At 43.3% G+C, this 17,283-nt stretch overlaps 1 protein-coding gene across 2 annotated transcripts; it reads right to left on the reverse strand.

Annotated features, from left to right (window-relative positions):
• Positions 1-814: 814 nt before the first annotated feature.
• Positions 815-15,851, reverse strand: LOC112957001 (annexin A8-like protein 1). 2 transcript variants are annotated; one of them, XM_026050504.1, is made up of 13 exons: positions 15,781-15,851; positions 11,857-11,903; positions 9,199-9,289; positions 8,825-8,919; positions 7,995-8,108; positions 7,183-7,273; positions 6,498-6,577; positions 5,840-5,899; positions 5,225-5,318; positions 3,481-3,576; positions 3,190-3,248; positions 2,244-2,366; positions 815-988 (listed from the first exon to the last, which is right to left on the reverse strand). In XM_026050504.1, exons 2-13 carry the CDS (start codon positions 11,875-11,877, stop codon positions 929-931), a joined length of 984 nt encoding a protein of 327 aa, XP_025906289.1. In that variant the 5' UTR covers positions 11,878-11,903; positions 15,781-15,851; the 3' UTR covers positions 815-928. The 2 variants fall into 2 exon arrangements, with proteins under 2 accessions (XP_025906289.1, XP_025906298.1); XM_026050513.1 differs by lacking the exon at positions 11,857-11,903.
• Positions 15,852-17,283: the final 1,432 nt, after the last annotated feature.

Below are 17,283 nucleotides of genomic sequence, written 5' to 3' on the forward strand. Positions count from 1 at the left end.
CTGAACATACCAGCTTTTAGTAAATAGACATTTAMATGAGATTCTCTGAGCTTGAAAGGGGAAAAATGAACCATTGGTCAAGGCAAATCTGAACTTCTCAAAACATTTCATTCTATTTTCACTGTGTCACTAATCCTAATTCAGACCCATACATACTCAGCACACAATAGGGGCAGTCATAGGGGAAGAACTCCTGAGATAGTTCACTGATAGCTGAGATGAGTGTAGGAGGAAAAAGGACTACCTGAGAACAAAATATCTGTATTCCCAAAAAAGGCCCAATTTTCCCACCTCTTTACAGTCTGACATTGAGGTCATGCCACAAGCTTGGAGATTTCCCTCAGCTTAGACCTATACAAGCAAGAGGAAAATCAGCGACATTTCTTTTAAAGCATTCTGCCATTCCCCTTTCCTTCATGAGCCCTTGCTGAAGTCATACAACGGAAGACTAAGCCAGGTACCTCAGGATTCTCTGTTCTGACCTATGCCCTAAAGGTGTGTTAGTAGCTGGGACTTTCTGGACCGACCTCCTAGGAGGAAGCAGATGTAGTTAACTACATTTGTACAGTTGTTGAGCTGTTGAAATTCTTGCAGAAGATTCCATGACTTGAGGAAAACTTTAACTGTCTGTTCAAGTGACATCTTTCACAGTGCATTAAAAGGAAAGGGAAATTGCACAGAACAAAGTGGAAACAAACAAAAAAATCAAACACAAAATAGGAATGCTTTTAACTGTTTAGAACTGAGGAGCTTTTAATGAGGACCAAGCATGCACAAACCACAGGAAGCTTTGAAGATCTTGACCTCTTAACCTGATCTTGTTTTCCACTTGGCTTGATGGAAGGATTTTCTAAATGTACATTTTCAAATACTTATTTGTAGGTAATTTGCTCTGTATTCCTTTCAATATCTTCCTCTTCAATTTTTGTCAATCATCACTGCCACAGAGAGTCAGCAAGGCTGTCTTGTAATCACCACTTGTGTCATCCTGACAGGGGAAGGCAAATAGAAAAAGGTGAGTACTGAAGTTCCTCTGAGCACCCCAATTGCTGCCTTTTTCAGTCCATGAGATACCTCCATGCATGAAAAGACTTTGCAGAGAGCAAGGCAGACTTCAGCAGAGTTATTGCCAACTGACACACCATTAAAAGGGCACAGAGAAATGAGGCCTGTAGCTGCCACCTGAAATAATATTTATCAAGTCCAATTCCYTTCTTTGAAATTCAGGTGAGCAAGTGATCAGGCCTACATCCCACAGAGTAGCCCAGAAAAACACAGCATGAATGAGGGAAACCAAGCCTTTAGTGTTCAGCTTTAAATCCCCTGGGTGTCCCTGTATTGTTCTTTCTCTTACAGGGAAGGATGTGAGGCTGTTAGCCTCAACACCTGATATAATTCAGAAAGTCACAAATATGGTCATTTTGACCTAGAAGAGTACTGCATGAAATGAACATTTTGTTCCCTTTGATTATTTTGCATTGACAGGTGTAAACCCATCTCCACTTTTCAGAAGGAATGAATATTCCATACAGACCCTTGAAGGCTGATCATTAATCAACATGACAGATACTGACAGTGTCAATTAGAAGAAAGGGCCTTCAATATACAGCAAGACTTCTCATGGGAATTACTAAGGGTAAGACTTTTGTGCCATATGCACTGGGGGAGAGGAATGCACCAGATTCCTTATGATAAATTATAAAACAGCATTCTGGCCCCCTTAGGGAGCATAGTTTTCTGCTACAGTTTGTTCATTCAAACCTGAGATTCAAACCCAAAAAGTTACAGTAAGCTTTGACAAGTTTTGTTTCTAGACTTGTCTCATCAAAATATGGACAAGGCCTCATCTGGGATAAACTGGTTTAATATAGATGGCCACAACTGCTTAAACTTATATGGTTCTAGTTTGAAGTTCAGGACAGCAGAGAGGAGGAAACAGCAGTGTGTGAAGGGAGTGAAAGGAAGAATCTAGATTCATCTAGGAGATCATMAAATGTATGGATGCAGTCTGGTCAATGAGAAGCCTGACACTTTCTCTTCAGGTTTGGATTTGCCTGTATCATCACAATCTGCCCCATGCTTCAAATACATATCTCTCTCAAGGAGAGAATTTCTAATAGGCCTGATSAAAGCAGAGCTATGATCTTTGGAGAAATATTTTTACTGAAAAGAATCATGAGAGTGTCTCACAGGTTAGGAATGACTGAAATGACCAGAAACAATCATAGCAAGATGAAGCTTACCAGAATCATGCTGGAAAGGGACTGTCCTGCAATCTTCTTGAACTCAACCTTTATAAGGTTTAAATCAACTTCACTGCGGGAAACAATCACCCTTATAAGAGTCCCATCATCAGTGCCAGCCCCCTAGAATAAATAGATTTATCAGTCTATGGTGACGGAGGGTGTTCAAGGGATAAGCTGTCACAGACTGGTGTAGAAGAATAGTCAGTTTTCAAACATCGCTTGATATATCTTCTRCAGCCTGTCATCTTGGACCTGCTGTTGGCACCAAAAGCCATTTATGGAATTACATTGCAAGTCTTTGTAAAAGTAAACATGCCACAGAGCTGCAAGTGGAAACTGAATACGTACTGCCATTCCCCAGCACCACCCCTGGATTTAGCCAATATTGTGTAWTTTTTCATTCCCAGTAATATTAGGCTCACATTGATAACAAAAATTTTGGGAAAATCAGTTCTCAGCATTCCAAAGAGTTACAACAGCTGGCATCTCAACTTAGAAGTATTCATCTCAACTGATACTTCAATAGAAATTCTATTCTATTCAATAGAACTTCTATTGAAGTATTCTTCTGTAGAACTCTTATTTTATACCTCTTTGAGAGAAATAGAAAAGAAGTTGTCATCCAGTCCACTAAATTCATATCATGAACAAAACTCCAGCATGAAGAATGTCCTAGGAAAGTCTCTTCCAGAAACCTCATTCAAATAGCAGAAGGTAGGACTGGTCTGCATGTGGCTTCCTAAGTTAGAAAAGCCAGACTCTTCTGGTATCTCAAGACTAAAGAGTACTTTTTCTATCTAAGGTTTTTGAAGCAAATCATGTGTTAGTAGCAACAATAGTGCTAACATTGCTGGATTTCACCAAAAGTTTGGCTCTTTTATTGAAGTAAGTTAGATTACAGTTATTGCCAATATAAAAACTGTGTGTTGTAATGAAGTCTTACCTTTAAAGCATTGTACAACCTCTCTGCAAAGTAGCAGCGGATGTTCCTGGTGCACTTCACTAGGCAYATGAAAAAACTCAGTAAGTACCAATGATAATCCCAGCCCAGATCAGAAGGTGTTAAAAATGCAACATTCCATTAATTCAGTCCCTCTCTCAGATCTTAGTTTAAGTACACCCTTTACTTCCTGCCCACTGGCTTAATAAATTAGATCCAACCCCAATATCCAACTGCTGTGGGAAGAACAGACACAGATTCAGACAAGAGTAAAGGAAGCATAGTAGCTCTTACCAATAGCCAGCATGGCATCCTCCAGTGAACCCCGAGTTTCACTCTTGATAGTGTCTTCTATGCTCTTACCAGCAAGTTTCTGGTATTCTTCAAACACTGTTTAAAATACAAGGCACTCAAAATTATCCAGCAACTATGCAGGCATTTTGCACCCAATATTTACAGGTATTGCTTGGGTAGAGATATGGAAACACAGATCCCACTAGGACAGCCTAAAGTGGTGGCCACAATTGAATCAGCTTCAGCAAGCTTTAGTCATGCCCAGAAATAGGCTACAAAATAGGGTAGCAACATTCACTAAATCCTGAGGAAGCAGTAAATAACTGCATGTGCACAGAGCAGCTAATGAAACTGAGGCACTTAATTCCCTATCTTCTTTTGAWACACAAGTTCAATAATTTCATGCGTATTTGGAAGTCTGGCCCTTCAGTACAGCTTAACCAAACTGAAGCAAGCCACAGAAAGGTAGTCATAACTACCATTTGATCTCATGTTTGTTCACATATCTAGTTTCAGGAAACAAAATAAAATCAGATGAAATCTAGAAGAATGCTGCTCATGGCTCTTAAATGATTAAAATAGAATGAGAAAAGTTAAAAGTCCAACTTTTCCAACTACATTTAACAAAGAAAAATCTCAGAAAAGACAAGTAGAGCACAGATGCACATTCCAAGATATTTGAATTCCCACATTAACAAAATATCTTCAGCACAGTTGCCATCGCTTCCCTTGCACACTCAGAATCTCTGGGGTCTCGGAGGCCCCAGAGGTCTCTATGGCATGGGTCAGGTCTCAGTTTTGATTTCTAGCTTTTAAACTAGCAAAGGACAAGAGCTGGGTAATGCAGTGAACATCATGTTTAAGTTTCCACATTTAATATTAATTCCTTAAAAACTAGAAAAGGCTACAGAATAGCCAGATCGATATGACCTTCACATGTCAGGCCTGCTCTTCATATTCACAATATATTAACTGCAATAAGTATGCACAAGTCCTAAATTGTTACTTACAACCTGACTCAGTGCACAGGAATACACAGATTCATTTACTTGGTGATAAGGTATTTCAAAGGTTGGTTGCATCCAAAGAGAGCTTGAAGTTCAGTTCTTAAAGGCTGAAGCAGTCAAAGACCAGAGACCACTTTTTAAGGGATTCTGAGAGATTACATTTGAAAATGTGATGACCAACTGGCCTTCAGGACATAGGAAAATGTCTCAGAGACCTCAGTTTGAAAAAAGCTCAGCTATACCTAATTTATCATCATCTAATTTAGCTCTGGTTGACTTACACTCTACTTGATGTGCTCAGGCCTGGTCTACATAAAGTCTGTTAGTCAGAGGCTTGGACTACCTCAAGACTTTGAGGCCAGAAGATATATCCATCACTTCGTTGGTGATTTTCTCCAGAAGAACTCTTAGCTAAGGAATCACAGGTCTAGTCACTGCATAATCTTATCTGTTTGGAAGGGCACTGTCTCTGTTCCCTGAGGCTTAAAAGAAAAGCTATACTCTCTAGCCATCAATACAGCATCAGGACTTTGAGGTAATCAGCCTGATTTCAGTAGCAATGAATCTCTTCACAAGCTCTCAAGTGTGACAACTCTTGGGTATTGTGAACAGCCAAGAATTAGGCCACGCACTTAGTTGCTTAGTCCTGACCACCTGCCTTTGCCATCTGCAGCAGTGCCTCTTCTTTTTGGAGAGTCTCATTTCAGAGATTGGTGAGCAAGGGCTCTCCTCCATACCTTTCAGCAAGTGTGTAGCACTCCTGGTGCACAGGATGGTGATGAACGGTATCTCATTTGTGCCCTTTATCTTCTCTCCAGCAGAATACAGAGCCTGCAATTTAACAGGTATATTTACTGTAGATGTTGTATGCATGCATCTGCTGAAGGAATGGGGTGTGACATAAGACACTGCTTGGAGAAGAGGGATTGAAATAATCTAAAACACCATATGAAATAGACTCTCCTAGAATGGGTCAATGCATAAATTCTCAAATATATTCTCTAGACAAAGTTCTAGGCAATAACCTTCATCCCCCCTTCTATCCTGTCTGAAGCAGCTGGAGCAGCTAACAGTCTTTAGGGTCCTACTCATTCTTTGCCATCTTATTTATCCAACTACTATATCCATGTACTTCCACATACTAAAAACAGCTGACTGTGACCCACTGTGATAACTCCTGCAGAAATGCAGGCAAAAGCAGAGAACCCAAAGCTGCTTGTCCTTGCAGAAGAGTCCTCTCCACACTACCATGGCTCTAAATCCTGCTGACCAGGATTTTGTTGCCCAAGCATTCTGAAATTCAAGGTAACTGAGATACAGGCATACCACTGATCACAGGCATTTCAGAGTACCTCTGCATCCTGGAGAGCCAGCGCAGTGTCCACATAGAGAGTAGCATTGTCCCTCTCACCCTACAAGAATAAAAAAAAGTGACCATTTGCTTTCATGAAGTATCTTCCATACAAGGATCACAAGGTATGTTATAGACAAAGATGAATTCTCCTTTTCAGCTTGCTATATTTGCAGAGTACTTGAACACTAACATTTCAGAAAACATAAGAGCTAACTCCTTGACTGAAATGCTCTGATATCACTCGCATTATTAGAGAAAAATGCCAAGTTATTCTGCTGCTGAAAGATTTGGTAGTGTAAATGCATCCAAACGCAATCTTAGTATTGTGGGGGCAGAATCTGGAACAGGGTTGAATCATAGCTCAGGGCATTGGTTTCCAAGACCACTGGAGAGATTGGAGAGTATAGACACTGCAATGAGTGTGTTTATGCATCTGGGGTTGTGAGGTGCCACCTCACAGCAGCGCCGACAAAGTTTCCATCTCTTACTGGTACTAAGGAAATGGGAAGCTCCCTGCTTTTGTCACTTTGATTTTCAGAATGTTTAGCTTCAAGGTGACACGTTGGAGTTTGTCTGCTGCATTGCCTGTGCTTATGGCTTCCCTGAGAAGAAACCATTAAAGTTTTTGGATCCCCATTTCTCTTTTCTACCATTACCTGAAGAAGGCAAACTAGAATCTGTTCAAAATAGCCACTTGTTTCTGATTTTATGTCTTCTTCCAGATCAGAATTGTATTCTACACAAGGGGGAAAAAAGGACGAGAGAGAAGAGATGTATTATTTGGATGACAAACTCAGGATGTCATCAGCCACCCAAAGACAAATCTGATGTTAGTCAATAAGGTCAGCAGGGAAGGACCCAGGGGTGAGATCAGCCCCCATGCGCAGCGACACCCAGGCTGGCATTCCTATCTGTGGCCAAATATAACAATAGATCCGCTGACAACAAAGGCATAATCCAATACTTATAGCTAGAGGTGTATTTTAAGGGAGCAAAGGGATGTCAACATGTATTGACATATTTGTCAGTTTCCCATCTACAGTATATTTAAGGTGTAGAAGTGAAGCATCTAYATTTTCATCTGTTCATTGAAAAGAGTCTGTGTCCCAGCACAGTGCGTTTTACTGACCTTTTCCATCAACGGGTTGGAAAGAGAAAGGGATATTCAGATTTACTCATCACAGACATGTTCTGTTYACCAAGCAGAGTTCAGCTGTACCTTCTTAATTTTGAAATCCTATTTTGCTGCTGACAGTGTTAGTTGGTAACTTTGTTCCTACTGTGCAATCAGGCAGCCACACATTGCTCTGATGACACAAAACAGAACCCCAGGCAATTTACCTTCTTTGTAAGCCTTGATTATCTCTCTGATCTGCGCTTTTGTCCGTGATGCCAGGATCTCTATGATGGTATCTTCGCTTGTTCCTAGACCCTTTAATTGAAAACAGTGGGGAAAAGTGGAGAAGGGTATCATTCAGTAAAATCCATTGCTAAAGAAGTATCATAAAGTGAGCAGGCTGATGGCAGGAAAACGTTGAGCTGGGTGCTGAACACTTAGGATGAGAGCTTGGGACACACTTGGCCTGGGCACAGATTTGTTGACTAAAATACACAGGTTTTAAATTTTAATTTCATGCACCTGTGTTCTTTTACAATGCATTTTTGGWTCTGAATCTTTGATGACAGACCATGAGCCCAACTCTTGCCCAGTCAATACATCTGTGTGCCATTTTCATAGACCTCTCAATCTGTGATTTTAATGATACTGTATGAACAGGTAATGCCCAGCCCCAACCTGACCCTCTTGCAACCACTCATCGATTTCTTAAAGACTTCACTTCTCATGTGGAGTGTCAGGGCAGCAGTCTGGCCTGAGGTCATTGGTCTCCATACACAGTAAAGAAGGATTTAGCTGGAAACTAGCATTTGTGGATTACCATTCTTGGACAAAGCAGAATTTTAGTTCTGCTGTTGCCTTCCCCAAACTCTACAAGATATGTAGAAAAATCAAAATGTAACAGTAAGTATTAAAGTAGCATTTTTTCCACCATAAGTGTGCTTTAATAGAACAATTGACTATATAGTTTGTTATCYATAATAACCTGAGAAACTGTATCACACTGTTTCTTAATGGCAGCATGCAAGTAACTCACCCTCATGGCATCATGAAGCTCCTTGGCATCATACTTGAAAGGGGAATACATGAGAGCTACAATGAGCCTCTCAAAATCACCACTCAGCTCCGACTTCAAGCTTTCGATCAGATCCTGTTAAACATGCACCACAATTTTTTTTTTTTTTTAAGGCACTACTCATTGTCCAATATTGCTCTTTTGTCCACCTGTCTCAAGCCCTTACAGGGTACTCCTGCTCTCTTCAAGAGTCTTTGGAGATTCCTCTTCTTATGAGGACCCAATAGCCTATATTGCTTTATTCCTGCATGCCTCCTTTTTTGTGTTTAACTGACTCTCACACAACTGCATTTACAGTAGGGCTGGTTCAAGTTTGTGGCACAGAATGTTTCCTGATAAAAATAAGATTTTGTCCAAGCCAGAAAGGCAGACACAGGAAGAAAAAAATAGCTTCAACAAGTACAGTTTGCTTTCCTCTTAAAAATATCATTAGAAATAGATCTTTGATTTTTTTTTTCCATAATTTAAAAGGACCTCAGATAATTTTTAATCCAAATGACACTTAAGAGGATAAATTGTTATAATTTCAAAACCAAAATTAGATTATACTTTAAGTAGATTTAAACATATATGTTTCTGGAAAAAATGTCATTTTCAGGAAAATAGCAATCTTGGAAGAAATCCAGTTTTTCCACCAAAATATAACACATTTGTCCCAGTCCTTACAATTAAATATCAATGTATTTCCAGACGATCTGGAAATTGTTTGAACCAAGCTTGCAGAATGAACTATACACTCATCTGCTTCATCCTGTGTGCAGTGAAAACGTGACTGAATATTTTAAAAGAACCTTTCCAAACTGAGCCTTGAAGGATTTGGCAATCTCTTGACGCTGCATATTGCTCCTCTTGGTTAGGACATCAATTATAGCTTGCTCATCAGTCCCTAGGGAGAACARCAATAAACCATTAGCACAGCGCACAGTATCAGTTGAGACTAGTCCCAAATTCAGCTTCAAGTACTCAGGCAGCCTTTCCTAATTCACTGCTTTTATGATGTAGAGACTTAAGTATTTCTTAATGAAGCTTTAATTTTGATTTCTCCACATAAAAACACAACATCTCTGGCCTCAGTTTTCCTAAGAAATGGCTTTCAATCAGAATATTATAAGCTCAACACATAAGAATTTACACATGTGATTGATATTAAATGAAGACAACTCACCAAGTCCTTTCATGGCTTTGTACAGAGTCTCAGCATCAGGCTTGGGGTCAAACCTCAAAACACCTGTCACAGACCTGCCCTCCTCTTCACTCTGAAAGAAGAATATAGGGCTTTTTCTGCTGCTTTTCATTAGCTGAATAGAAAGCATTTTGGAAAGGAAATTAATGTTACTGTCCCTACCCTACACCTGGGGAAGACACAGGAAAGTGCAGGAGTTGCTTCAAAGTCATGTGCTCCAAGCAGACCATGTTTCCTGCCTCTCGCTGGCCACACCAGCCCATGGCTCTGGCTGAAATGTGAAATGCAAAGCAGGAGAGCGTAAGCTACACTGTTATGACAGCCTAAGTGCAGGTGGTCCCAATAGGAAAACGTTGAATAGGCTGAAGAGGTTGGACTCATCATCATCAAAACCATCTTCATCATCAACCATCAAGAGAGGTTTTGATGCACCTCTTAAAGAGAAAGATTCAAAGCACATACTTCGTTACACCCTAAGGAAAAGTGGCAGGGACCTATTTTGTACAAGGTCATCCAAATTCTCTCTTGAAAAAATGGTCCCTGGAGAAGAATCCTTTCTGAGCTAATCTTGACACAATCATTGCCAGGTAGAAGAGTTTCTTAAACTTCCATTCAGGATTTCACTCCTGTTTTTAATGACAATCTGCAAGATGAATACTGGACACTACTGAACACATGGTCAAAAATGCAAAGTCAAGCCTRGCACCACAGGCAAGGCATGAGCTGAGGCTCAGGATGATGGTGCAAGCCAGCCCTAGTGCCCTCGTGCAGCGCTCTGCTGGCAATCATAGCTGGCCTGTGCGTGTGCCGAGCTCTGGGGTCAGTGACAAGGAACTAAAAGGTAACAATGCCCAATGAAAGAGGATAATGTGTTCAAAAGTAGAAGGATCTGGAAACCCTCCCCTGTTCACAGCTTTTTGTCAGCATGGGACCATCTGGAGGGCCATCCCACCCTGCCACAGGCAGGGATCAGTAGGGAAAGGAGGCTCTGGACAAGTTATCCTCAGCCCTATAGCTCTTTTCAAGAGGCAAGAGGATCCTCTCTAGCTACGTGCTGCAGACTAGCTCTGGATCTGCGCCCAGTAACTCAGGGAAAGAGGGAGTGCAAAGCTGAGCTTTCATTTACATAGAGGTTGGAGTAGGTGGGAACCAGAGGACTCTCTAAACTAATTCCAATTAAGATTTACAGCCCATGGTGGCTCAAGTAGCTCACTCATGACTCACATACTACACCTCATTCTTTGTGCAAATAATTGCTTCAACAAGGGTGCAATCACTTCAGCTTAACACAGAAACCCTGTTCCATGTGGTATCTTTTCCAGCATGAACTGATCCTATAATTACCTGGCTGAAACTACTCAAAGCATCTGTGTAACTGTCAGGTGAAGATGAATAATTGACAGGAAAGCAGTAAAATCAGTGTACCTTACCACTGGTGCTCTGAAAAGCTTTAATTTATAAATGAAAACAAGGGGGATAAAAAATTTCCTATCAAAATATTTCAAATCTAAATTAGGATTTCTTGAAAGCCCAAAATTCATGGGGACAGGKGGAGTTAACCTTTAGATCTTTAGAAAATTCAAGAATAAATTTCATCTTTTTCATTTATTCAGCTTTAAATTGTAATTTCCATGAAGAATTTGGAAAATCAAAACAAATGTTCTTCCTTTGTCCTCTCATGTTTTCTCCACACCTCCACCCCATACAACACCAATAGAAAGAAGATTTCTCTAGTTTTCATATGCTTTACTCCTTTTACTTTTTCACTCTGTTTTCAAACTATTTCCAGCTTGAGTGGAAAAAAGGGGGACAGGGGTGGTGAGGAAAAGCAAAAATTAGTATGTCTCCTTCCAAGCAAAGCCTGCACGTTGCTGGCAGTGCTGCTGGGCAGCTGGTGGCTCTCGACACCCAGCTTTTCCCTCACAGCTCCTGCTTCCCATGGCTGTGAGCCTGGGTGGGCTCACGGAGGGATCCCCACGTCCCGGCCTCTGGCACGAGGCCAGGCAAGCGCTGCCACCGAGGTCAGCGGGGCCACACGTGGCCCCAGGCGCCCTCCTCCCGGCGCTGCCGAGGAAGCAGGTGCCCCRAGCCACGGCCTGCCCAAAGCCACAGAAATCCCCAAGGCACCGTGCCCTGTGACGCTGCCTTCAGCAAGCCAGCGCCTGCCCCGTCGCATGTCACAGCAGGCTGCAGTTACGCAAAACCCAGCGAGAAAAAGGACACTGCAAAAYGCACCGAGAAAACGGACCCCGCAGCTTGGTCGCGGTCTCCCTCGGTGGCTTGCAACTGGAAACAGGGATGAGGACGAGCCCAGCGCCCTGAATCCCTGCCCAGAGGGGGAAGCAGAGCCCAGGGCTCAGCCCCTGCACCACTGTGCCACGTAGCCAGGTGCTCAAGCACCCGGCACCCGCTCAGCCCGGAGCTGGGAAGAGCCTGAGCATTTGCCTCGAGCCAGCAAGCAGGTGAGCACCTCCCCTACTCAAAGCTTTGGAAGCCCTTCAAAAACCTTTTTAGTCAGATAAGCAGCAAATAGGCCTGGCAGATTTCTAAAGGGAAGCATTTCATTTCCACACAGCCACTGATGCAATGTTATTGTGGTGCCGATACAAAGAGGCTCCCTTTGATATTTCCTCTACTTACCCAGGCCTTCCACCACGCCATTGCTGTCTCAGTAGCTGTTTCTCGGCCTGTTCATGAGTAAAACCACACATTTTACAACTCACATTAATGGAACTGGGTTGGGGAGGGAGGGAAGGAGCAGAGAAGGAAGAAAGAAAAGTTCTTTCCAATAAACTCACCGCAAGAAAATTAGAATAACTGTGCCTCTCACAAGAGGTTTATTCCCTCTGGAAACTACAGGCGTAACTGGCTTCTCTGTGCTGGGAAAGCACAGGTATAAATCACCTCTAACTATCAGTTCCACAGGGCAACACCCTCAGACATGGCTCAACCTGTTTTTCACATATGATCTCACAGGGAGAGATCAGGTTGCTTCATAAACCCGGCTTCCCTTGTGAAGAGCCCTATATTCAACCTCAGTTGACTAAAATACACTTTAATTTTTCCACTGAGCCTCCCTTCTGCCACCCCAGTGTKTTAGCCTCTGGCACTGACACAACACAAACTACAACCAGGTAATTCCCGAGTAAGGCTCCACTGGGACTCAGGGAGTTCTGCCACAACTAAATAGGCCACTCGCTGTTAAGGACTGGTTCTCTCACCCAATCTGTCCCACAGCAAAACAGGACACCCAAACTTTACAAACCCTCCCCAATTTCCCTTCCTTCAACAAGGCCTACTAAAACAAAAGTCATGTCCTACCTTGTGCAGTAAAGCAGCAGACGGTACAAAGAGATTTGGGAGGTCCCTCCCTGTCCCTTGGCTAGACTTGCATGACAAGAAACATGAAGTCTCTAGGCTAGCATAGGATTAGTACATKGAGGTTCATTTCTTTCAGTGGCGCCCACCTTGACAAGATTATCATGGGACTTGTGCTAGCTACTGTTTTGCATTAAGGTTCTGCAGTAGACTTATTTTTTTCCCCCTTTTTTATGTTTGTTTTAAGAAGAGATGAACAGCTCTTAATACATTAATTTGAATAAGCGTTCCTGTGAAATTAGCTGAAATATCTTACGGTTGTAGCAATATTTTCCTGTCTAGACTTTGTCAGAACTCACCCGTGCCAGCATTTATTTATTTATTATAAATGGAAAGCTGCCCTGGTGGAAACATTCCCACCAGCTCTAATCTTAACCCTTGCTACGGAGGGACTTTGTCCCCTCTCCCAGTTAAACACCCCCACGCTGGGTAAGTGCCAAGCTATGGACCTCTCTTACTGCCTTCCAAAAAACGATTCTTTGCTTAACTCAACAAGATCCCCTATGGCCTGGGAAACTGCCCTGGTTATTCCCACTGGAACCAGCTGTGCCGGCTGCTCCCCTCCAGACACATCCACCGTATGGTTGGGACAGTCTGGCTGCAAGAGCGCTCCCGGGAGGAGGAATCCTTGCCTGGATGCAGCCAGCACGCAGCTGGAGCCTGCACTGCCTTGGCCTCTCATGGTGCAGGGGCAGGGCTGTGATCAGCACACCGCGGGCACGGCTCCGGAGCGGGGCGCACGGCTCCGGAGCGGGGCGCACGGCTCCGGAGCGGGGCGCACGGCTCCGGAGCGGGGCGCACGGCTCCGGAGCGGGGCGCAGAAGCTGCCCTCCATGCCCAGCCTCCCAGGCAAAAGCGGCCAGAACAGGCTGGGCTCTTTTCGCTGGACCCCAGGGCTGCGCCTGGCTGCTTCCACATGCCTTTTCCCTGCACAGGGATTTAATTAGGCCAGCCTGCCACAGAGGTCAGGTTTCTCGAGGGCTCTAAGGACAAAGAGGCCCTTCAAGACCGAAAATTGCAAAAGTTACAGCAAACAGCTATAGGTCACAGAGGGGAGCAGAGACTCACCCAGACAGAAAACAGGAGAAAGTCCAAGGAGACATTTTTGCAAGAATGAACTGGAAAGACTGTGCAGGACACTCAGAGGGGATTTTAATGGGAGAATTATGTTTCAATGCGCAGAAATGGTGGCCAGATTTTAAGAAATCCATACAGACAGGCAAGGTAAGGTCTGGAGAAGCTGAACGCTGAGCAGTCCATATCCAAATGGAGTAGTACTGCTCTGAACCGATTCCTGCTCCTCAATATTCATCGTATTTTAACATGCTAATAAAAAAATTAATCATTTTCTCATGTGAGTAGTGAATCTTATTCCAGCCTCAGCATCTGGTGAATGGAGCTTCAGTGCAGCAAGGCTCAGAGCAGAGCAGCTTTAACAGGCCWGAGCAGAGGGCACCCTCAGGCCCGTGCAGCAGAGGCAGGCACCACAGACTGCCCTCTCTTCTGCCTGAGCTTTGCTTAAAACAGCCCAGCTTAACATAAACAGACTGATCTTCCCATCTTGGCCCTTCCTTAATGCAGGAACTTGCTCACCTGCACAGCAGATCTGTGGTTCCTGCACTTTGTAGCAGAGATGTACATAGCACCAGCAAGCCAAGGAAGGTGTAGCCTCACATATAACTGATTCTCTCCAGAAATACGTGAAAATTCGGAAGACAGGCAGGAGATAATGAATGGATTCTGCTGAGCCTCCATGACACAAACAAAAGTCATTTCTACATCACAGATAATATACATCTTGGAAAGCAATCTCCACTAATAAGACTGTCAATAAAAACCCCACCCCAGGATCACACTGAGGTAGTTAAATTTGACTCAGAGAGCAGTCCTGGCTGCCCACRCTCTGGAGCACTTAGATACCCCACAACACACAGTCACACCTCAGTTACTTGCAAAAGGGCTACCTGGGCAGTGGATTGCAAGGACAGCCACCCCCAAAGCATCTCTGCAAAAGAGATTTTCTCTGGCCTCATCCCCATTTACTTTTTACTGCCTTCAGCTCCTGCTCCTCCTGCTGTGCCCAGCTGAGCCAGCCTGTGCACAGCCATCATCTAGCAAGAGAGGGCACAAACCTCCATCAGGAGCAGCACGTGGCCCACAGCCAGGTTTGGCGTGTGGCTTTTAAAGCCATTTGTTTCAAATCAACTTGCAGCTAGATGAAAATGAACAAGCTGCCACTGTGCTTGGGTTTTCTTGACTTTGCCCCTGGGACATTCCAGGCTTGAATGAGGCACCTTGGAGCTGCTCTGATACAAACACAGCCAGTGTAGGAGAACTTTTATGAAAGAACTCATATGCAGGATGGCTCTATCTTGCTCAAAACCATAAAGAGTTAAGATATAAGTAAATGAGCTGATAACCTTAGGAAGATGCTTTACTACCATTGAAGCTTTTACCAGCTATTAAACTCTGGCTGCTTTGTTTAGTGAGAATGAGAGCTGTTTAAAGCATGCTTTAATTCAGACTGAGGTGACTAAAGGCTTGTAGGGCACAGAGGCAGCCCCCTGTGTCCCCTTTCCCATCTGTAGGCTAGCACAGTTTGGCCACATGCCTGGAAAGTTTCAGACCAGCTGTGGGCTGCTTCCAAATGCAAGAGCTTATTCCAAGCAGGGTCTCAGATGCTCAGCTATTTCACAGCTTTCTTTTTTACTAAAATTGTGTCAGGCAAGTCAAGAAAAGCAAAGTCAGCTGAAAATTTCACCTCAAACTTTCTCTTCCTCCCCCACTCCACCTTCCCTCCTCAGCCAAACTCATATGTTTAATCACTAGGGAATAGCTGAGCAAAAGGACAGAGAGGCCTTTGTGCAAAATGATAATCTAAGAGTATAGTATGACTACTTAAAGTTCAGAAAACTAGAGCAAAACCCTCAGACCAAGCAGGCAARAGGTATTCTGTTGCAGAGCCAACAGATGAGTAATTTTCTCCAGTTCAGCCTGTAAGTAACACCACACAGAAACGCAGCTTGGACAAGGACCCAATTCAGCAAACTACAGGATTTAGGTTTACATAGCACTGAATACTTAGCACCTCACTCAGTCCTATGCTTTCCACAACTGGACATTACCTCCTTTCTTACAAACATTTTCCCCCCCTCTACTTTGTCTATCAGCATTACTCTGTCTTACCATCCAGGGCTTTGTCAGCCTTTTGACCCAGGGGCTGCCAGGGCTTGCACTCAGTYTGCAATCCCACACTACACAAGCTGTAATATTGCAGACTTTAAGTCATCCTAAAAACATCCCTAGAAATAAAGCATGACCCCCTCTGCTACTTCTTTTTATCCCTGCCCCCCCCCTTTTTTTTTGAATTAATTAATTAAATAAACACTAGCAACTGAGCACTGTCATGATTCTTAAGAGAAAATGCCCTTGTCTCTACTAATCAGGTCATCAGCACCTGAAACCAGATCATTATAAGGATGGGCTGTGTAAATTTGCTCACAGGCCAACCCAAACAAAAATTTACTGTCTGTTTGTGCAAGAGGTGTAGGCTGAAGGAAGAGAACAGATGGGGAGGACAGTCATTTTGAGCAATAAGAGCATTTATAGTTCAAAAATAAAGTCACTACAGCCTAAAAACATTGCATTCATGTACCTGGCAGCTCACTACTCCCTGTCTTTTGATCTCTTGCCTTTAAACCATCTTACATTGTGAAAATGATCCAAAAATAGAATTATTCATTTTCAAAAATCACTAGCTCAGTTTCACTTTCCAGGTTTCCTTAATTACATACAGCAAGCAGCTTTGTGCCTAGTATCATAGGAGCAAATTTGCATCTTAGATATTTTGGAGGTTGTTCAATTATGGAGGCAGCAGCAGAGAAAAAGATGAGGGCCTGATGCCACCCATCACCTTGCAACTCATTAGGCCGAGCCCTGGGGTCAGTAGGGATAGTCAGTGCTGTGTGGGATTACACAGAGAGGTTATTAAAGGGTGTGCCAGCTTCATCTTTACAAAGTACCTTTGCCACGCAGCGCCCCTCGGATGCAGGTGGAACAGCCAGGGTGAAGCACAAGTACAGCACAGCACATCATCCATCTCAGCTTGCGCTGCCTCTGCTCCATTTCCACTCTGATTCAGACTGAATCAGACTGAAAATAAAAAATGCTGCAGCATTTTTCTCTATTCATTCCTTTCTTGCACTAGTTGACATCAAGGAGTTCTTTGCCRTCACACTAACAACAAAGCTGGCATTTGCTGCTCTTGTTTAACCCCAAAGGCCAACAAAGAAAGAATCTTCTGAATTAAAATGGAGAAAAGATGTTCTCTTGGGCCTAATGGGGACATGGCAGATGCGAGGAGTCTGAACGCCAGCAGTGGGTACAACACAGTGCGAAAGAAGCCTTCAGATGCTTGTGTGTAAAATGTTTTGTGCATGTCCTCACCTACCTCTATGTGAAGTATTTTTTATTTAGCCTTTGATGGAATCAATCCTGGCATTGATACATAACTAGAAACTGCTACTGCTCAAAGTGCCCTGGTGATAGAGAAGGAAGTCTACAGTGGCCCACGTGAGGAGAGAGTAAGTCCCTGGATGTGTCCAAAATCCGGCTACTTAGCCTTCAAAGAAGTAGGAAGGTAACAACATACCCTTTATTGTTCGGAGTCTGACATGGACAAGACAGATG

The sequence above is a fragment of the Nothoprocta perdicaria genome, unplaced genomic scaffold (assembly GCF_003342845.1).
Source record: "Nothoprocta perdicaria isolate Ctin4 unplaced genomic scaffold, notPer1 scaffold_110, whole genome shotgun sequence".
Classification (NCBI taxonomy): Eukaryota; Metazoa; Chordata; class Aves; order Tinamiformes; family Tinamidae; genus Nothoprocta; species Nothoprocta perdicaria.

Coding starts and splice junctions, on each gene's coding strand:
- LOC112957001 (XM_026050504.1), bottom strand. CDS start 11,877: ATGGCGTGGTGGAAGGCCTGG. Junction 5,900..6,497: donor TTCTAGTTTGCCTTCTTCAG/GTAATGGTAGAA, acceptor TTATTCTTGTAG/GGTGAGAGGGACAATGCTAC. Junction 2,367..3,189: donor GGTTGTACAATGCTTTAAAG/GTAAGACTTCAT, acceptor TATTTATTCTAG/GGGGCTGGCACTGATGATGG.